The following is a 6,992-nucleotide window of genomic DNA, read 5'->3' as shown; positions in this document are numbered from 1 at the left end:
TTCATGATTGCGAATACTCTATTATTCTCTCCTAGGGTGCATAAATAACTACTAGCTAGGCAATAGCACCAAAAAACCAGTAGTTCAACCATAAAGCAATAAAGGCGAAATGCGATGACAGAGTAGAAATTTCATTCGGCGATAGGGGAAAACCTTCAAAGCAATTGGTGTTCATAGAATATGCATGCTTATACTGAAAAAATTTATTTAAGAGGGGGTAAATCACTTCATAAAGTTTCAAAATTCTGGTTATTCCTGATTTGTGGAAAGAGAGAGAAACTTCAGAAAAACTTGAGTTTTTGCTATTCGCGTATAATAGACAGGACCAAAACCTAAAGAAACTGGGATGCCATAATCGGCAACAGCGCCTGTAGTAGAACCATTCTCATACAAACAGACTAGTTCAAGGCTTTTGGCAGCGTAAGGTTTCCAAGATACAGCACTTTAAAGAAAGATATGTATGACGTTTTCTTAAAATTTAAGTCCCGTGTAAATAGGCAACCCTATGTCACATCGGCAAAATATGCTGCACGTATATTCATGTCACCTAGACTTTCAATCTCTTCAGCTTTTATCCAAATCCTTAGAAGTCGCGCACTGAGTTTCATTCGATCACAAATGCCGAGACTCAGGCTCAGTTAGAAAACGTTTGAACTTAACTAGGAGAATATCGTCCGCGACTGGAATGCATATGAATCCGCTTTTGTCCTCATACAATTTCCACTGAAAATCATGGTTTGACTTGATTTTATTTTAAGAAATGTGAGACGTCCTACCCAGGTCCATGTATGTGTATATGTGTACATGTATAGCTTTTCCTCTGTTCCTAAACCTGTCTGGGAATTTGGTGGTCTTAAATCACAACGTCTATTGTTATTTCATGCTAAAGTTATATGAGGGGAGATTGTTGAGTGACGATAAGCTCCACAAGAATGAAACTGAAGCAAGATAAGCTCAGATCACAGAAGTGGAGTATCGAAGCCAAAATAAGGGCCACTCATATTTCCGTTATACATCGTTCGGCCATCACGGAGACGGGCTACCAATTTGATTAGAAATAAGGAATTTCAGCTCAACCAGAAATTGTTTTATTTCAAGAAGTCTTAAAGTCATTTTCGTTGATAAGCTATGCTTTCCTTTTCCCCACCACTATAACTACACACCTACTTGACAAGATAAATAGATTTTAAGGCAACGAACAAGACAGATAAATAACATAAAGTAGTGCGACATAATGACCAATGTGCCGGCCAGAAGTGTTGAATGATCGGGCAAAAATGTTGGAGCCTCAGGAAGAATGGAAGTGATAGTTTAAGAGAAATTAAAATGCAAACAAGCAACTTTGCATGAGTGAGTATAGTAAATTCGAAAATACTGGTTTTCACGTCAAAATCGCTGGCGGCTATGTAACAGACGAAAGGGGGAAGCTGTCTTCGAGCACCAAAGCAATGAACCTGCCAACAACGGGCCAACGAAAGACATGCTTGTCCAGCAAAGTGGACAGTCGGCAGCGACGGTGTTGATCTTGACAGTGGCAGTACCGACGTACGATAGCCAGCACCAACAACAGGTAAACAGAGATAGGAAAAATACGAAAAATTAAATAAATTAAAAATGAGTGATACTTGTTGTAATTGTTTTGCTGGCCAGCGCTTGCTGGTTTGCGGCTATGACAGCGACTGCGCTTATGGCACTAGCTGCGACTGTGGCTGTGGCTGTGGCTGGTCAGCTTGAACCAAGGCGTTAAGAGGTGCTACCGTTTCGTGCGTGAGCCCACAACTCAGTTAGCTTTTGGCCATTAACACGTACGGTAATAGTGATCGCGTCCGAATCGAATTTTTTTTTTTTTAAATTCAGCTTGATCAGCGGTCAGAGTCCAGCTAATTTGTTGCACAGTAACGTTTGGTAGTTAACGAAGGCAAAACACTGCATACGCGTACTGTGGCAACTGAAAGGCTCAACACACTACCTAACTGGAAGCCTCAACTCGTACTTGGGCAGGCGCACTGGACCTTTGTTGAATTTTTGCGATCATCAAGACTTGACACTTAACTCCCGATCGTTTAAAGCTCCGCAACTGCCAACGGCGCTTGACAGTTTTAATTAACATACTCGTACATACTTTCTTGACGATTGCGCATGCGCAGCCGCTTGCAGTATATCAAGCATCGACCAATCGATAGCTTATCAAAAGCGAAAGTTGACACTCGTCTCGTATGGCTTGCTGATCACTTTTTCGCTGATTTATAGCTTTCTTGTGATTTTTTATTAACAATTAAATTGAACTGAGCTGAATTTACCGCCAAATATTTGCTCGTAAAATATGTGTGCTTGAAATTAATTTGCAAGTTGCTTCGCGAACATAAAACACAAACTGATAAACTCTTTAAAAAGTGAAATTTGTTGGCGAAGTGAAAATTTACCAAAACTAAATTTGATATAAAAATTGATAGCTGCATCCAACGCGCCAAAATGCCTTCAACTGCATATCCCCGTCTCATCTTCTATATATTCTGCGTCGCCTCGCTGCTCGCCGTTGTACGCTCCGATCCCACTGGCTGTAAGACAAATTCCTATATTATGTCTTATTTGTATTATTTACTAATGAATTTCGTAAATCCCTATGCGATGCCGCTCTATTATCGCTTTGTAAATATTTGCTTAACGTAAGTTTCGTGGGTACAGACTTTCGATTTTATTTTATGGTCGATTTTTGATTTTGTTTTCTTTCTTATGACGACTTTGGTTCTTGTTTGCTAACACATTTCTTTTTGTGTAAATATTTGCGAATAATTTGTAGACTGTGACGTAGTGACTAATAAATATTTGTGTGATGTATTTAGTTTTAAGTATTTTCGAGCTTTAAGTTTTAGCTTAAAATTTACTATTGACTCTTATAATTATATTAATATTTTTATTAAGTCCGAATTGGAATGAATTAAGTTTATATGGACTGCTGAGTGGATGATCGACCTATCTCGTCCGCCAATTCGAAAATGCCCTATCTCAAAAAACTTTTCAAGAACGCCCTATTTCAGAATTCGTTTCAAAAACGCCCTATATTTATCAGTACATTTTCAATACATTTTGAAATTAGATAGGGCGTTTTTGAACCGAATTCTGAGATAGGGCGTTCTTGAAAAGTTTTTTGAGATAGGGCGTCCAATTATTCTGGACAGCTTCCGTCTAATGAACTGTCGAAGCTTGCCAGAGCTTGTCCTGATGATAACAAGTAAATCAATGTCAGAAATATCTAGCCAGCACCAGGATCAGTGTCCAAGTCAAGGTGTTTTTTCGAGAGAATCTCACCAGCTGCAGAAATAAAAATCTCTGATGAATTCTTGTATGCTACAACCAGTCTTACCTCTGGTCCAAAAAGTTTAGCTTTGGTGAAAATACCCAATACTGGCTGTCACTTGTTAGAGCTTGTCATGGCTGTATCAAGAAAACGCTTTTCAAAACACAAAACTTGCCAACAACAGGATTGGTTACTCCAGGCAGGATCCAGACAACCAATCCAGACACTGCTAAAATGTATCTCAGTTAAGGAAATCTTCCTTACGCCAAAAGTGGTTATCTCAACGGGAAACTATTATTCTGGCGCCAGTCTAGGCTCTAAAAAGATAAACTTGTAAGTCATTGGTCAAGTGATTTATTTTTCCTTATCAACAAACATGCTTAAATACGTATTTACCTGTATTATAAAAACGAATAAAATGTGATACTTAAGTTCGTAGTATTTGTAAGACTGTGTTTTATTTTCCTAGCAGTAGACTTGGTTATGGTGAATAGATATTAATCCTTAAGAGTTTGGGTTGTAAATTATATAATCTTTACTAATAAATATAAACAAATATCTCGGAAACTAAGATGTTTATGGGAGAATTGCTTCATATTTACTGTCTAACCGAATATATACAAGCATATGTAAATATTTTGTAAAAAGTGACGGTGACTAAGAAGAAGGTATTCGATCAGTCATAAGCCCCGCACATTTTGAGAAGACACCAAGCAATCTAGGGAACTAACTAGTCACCCTTTAAAAGGCAAACCTAAGTTTCATAACAGATCTATTACAACTACTAGTATTACTAAGTTTCATAACAGCCATTATAAACTGCTGGCCATATGAACACCTTGCGGATTAGATCAGACGAATCCTGTCGTTACCGTGGCCAGAGGCAGCGCACATTTACTCTCTGCTGCCCCCGAAATTGCTTTGTTTCATTAAAGCCAATTCTGTAATGTAAAATTCTCTATGGAAAAATCGGAAAGCCATATGGATAAATATAAAAAGGGCGTAAAGCAAATAAAGATACATATCGTCAACGATATATATATATGGGTAATTCCGTGTCAAATCGATCAATGGTTGGACTCAACGCCTTTCGATTTGGGTGAAATTTGATCAGAAGTTTTTTTTTTCAACCTACAATGAAGTTCCACTAACAGAAAAAATAAATAAAAAGTTTGCAAAAGTAATGCGAAATTCAAAAATTCACTATTTTTCCAGTTAATATTTTGAATATCTCAAAAACTATTATAGCTGCAAAAGCAGACTCATTTTAAAGAGGATTCTACAAAAATATATGTATTAAAAAAAAATAATTGAAAAAAATCAAAAAATTGCAAAATTGCTAAATTTTTCAAATTTCATAAATCAAAAACTAATATTTTCTTGAACTAAGTTTTTTTTGCTGGTACATAGTATGTACTACATACCTCTGCATGTTCTTAAAAGATTCTAAAATTTTCACGGAGGTCTTTTTGGTTTTAAAAGATATGATTTTTTTTGATAGTTTTTGAGATATTAAAAAATTAACGCATAACTTTTGCAAACATTTTTTTTTTTTTTTTTTTTTTTATTTTGGGAAAAAAAAAAAGCAAAAAAAAATTATATATAAGGCAGGCAATGGCAAACCTCTGAGTGTATTTCTGCCATGAAAAACAGCTTCTCATAAAAAGCCGTTCGGAGTTGGCGTCAAACTGTAGGTCCCTCCCCCTTGTGTGACAATATCAAGGCCGCACATCACAAATCGGAGGAGAAGCTCGGCCAAACACTAACATATGTGTAAGCGCCTATCTATTATTATTATTATTATTAATAATGGTTCTAGAGACAGTTCAAATTTATAATTTTGTTTACAAATTGTTTCAGAAATATGGCACGATGAAATCTCTGACTACTGCAATGGTTTTATAACACTTATGAAGATGTATGTTCATACAAGAAATTTTTCTTTGTGGTTGGAAAAAAATATTCGTACGTAATGTATATTTATTTGAAGACAAATTTTTGCCAGAATGTTCACCAAAATTTTGGTCAGTGCACGATGAGTTAACAAGTTTCCCTGTTTCTAAAACACAAAACAATGTTGAAGCTTGGCATCGTTGGGAAATGAAATTCAGAGTTATATACTGGCCAATTCTTAATAATCCCGGGGAGTTTGTTCTCCGTGAATTTTCTTCTCCCAAGAAAGATATCCCCCAATAATTAACTCCCAGGAGTAGCATTTTCTCCGAAAACTTGGGAGGAGTAAATTCGAACTTCGAAAAAGCTGTTTGACACTTTTTTGAGAGCCATTTAATTTAAAAGATATTCGGAGAATTTTTATTCATCATAGGAGGAAAGGAAAAGGAGAGAAAACTGCCGGGGAGTTTCTGTTCAGAATCGGCTTGATAAACTTATCAACGATTTGAAAGGCGAGTTGGTTTATGCGAAAGCTTAGCTCATGACAATTCAAATTGGCCAAAAAATATCCCAAAATATACTACGGTGACCATCCGTCCTGTATTATACGGGACAGTCCTCTTTTTCGACCCATTGTCCTGGTAATTTATCAAATATTCTGTATTTCTTTTAATGTCCTGTGTTTGTCCCGTATTCGGTGTTCCGACGCCTTAACAGCTCATTATATGGTATATAATCGTAATTTTCTTTAAAAACATTTATTATTTTCTAATCTGAATGCCTGTGATTCGAATCGAGGAACAGATACAGTACAATACATGAAAGTAAAGCTCTTTTCCTAACAAAAACCATATGATACCAAATTTGCAATAATAATTTGTATAAAAAACTATAAAAAATAATTCCGCAATGTTTCACTAAAATTTCAAACTTTTTAATTATAATCTTTTGAAAAAATTTTGTTTGCAGTTCTGTAACTCATTAGAATTGAGTATAATAAAGTGTGAGTGGAAAGTGCTGCTTGCTTCTCTTTCAAGAAAAAAGGTCGAACATACATACTTTGTATGAAAAAATGCGTAACACCGTAAAAAAAAAATGCCAAAAATTCGCGGTAAACCTTACCTACTTAAACTTGCACATTATTATACTAAAATTTAACGAATTTGTTTAACAAATTTTACGGGGTAAAAATATCGAGAAATTATCCTACAAATTTGTTATGTTACGATAAGGATACTGTTTCAGGGAAAACAGTGTGGAAGAAATTTGTAAAATTATTTTTTGTCCCGTATTCGGCTCTCATAAATATGGTCACCGTACCTATAGCTCATCTGGACTTTGGTGAAATATTAGGGCTGCTTGCAAATTTTTTGGTTGCTACCATTGCAACCGTTTGTGTTTTATTGTTGTAAATTTACAAATGCATCGAATATGCAAATGCAAGAACATATGCCCAAGATCCTGAACTGCGCCATTGATTGCGAAATTCCAGAACACAAAGTTAAATAAAAGTTTGTAAATAATACAACATTTTTGTCCAAAATAGATTTAAATCCAGAACCTTACTTTCCAGAATTTTAATTCTACATCATTTTGTTCTTACAGAATTTTAAAATATAGAATTTTGGCCCGATATAATTCTAACTGCAAAGAATTTTTTCAAATTTTTTCCAAAATTTTCAACCGAATAATTTTTAAAAAGCAGAATTTTCTACCGTTCCCAATTCTATATATGTACATATATATGTATGTAGCTCTATATATTACTTTGTTATATTAAATTAAGTTTGAAAGAAACCTG

General features: G+C 35.4%; 1 protein-coding gene across 1 annotated transcript in view; it reads left to right on the top strand.

Annotated features, from left to right (window-relative positions):
* Positions 1-2,343: 2,343 nt before the first annotated feature.
* The window catches only part of LOC118744479, a 60,663-nt gene continuing 56,014 nt past the window's right edge, over positions 2,344-6,992 (top strand). Inside the window, exon 1 of the mRNA XM_036477521.1 lies at positions 2,344-2,560. Within this exon, the coding sequence (XP_036333414.1) occupies positions 2,473-2,560 (88 nt within the window). The 5' untranslated portion in view covers positions 2,344-2,472. The remainder of the gene's footprint in view (positions 2,561-6,992) is intronic.

This window comes from Rhagoletis pomonella, unplaced genomic scaffold (genome assembly GCF_013731165.1).
Source record: "Rhagoletis pomonella isolate Grant_MI unplaced genomic scaffold, Rhpom_1.0 Rhpom_scaffold_00008, whole genome shotgun sequence".
Classification (NCBI taxonomy): domain Eukaryota; kingdom Metazoa; phylum Arthropoda; class Insecta; order Diptera; family Tephritidae; genus Rhagoletis; species Rhagoletis pomonella.
The sequence above is the reverse complement of the archived record's forward strand: the minus strand, read 5'-3'. Positions and strand labels throughout refer to the sequence as shown.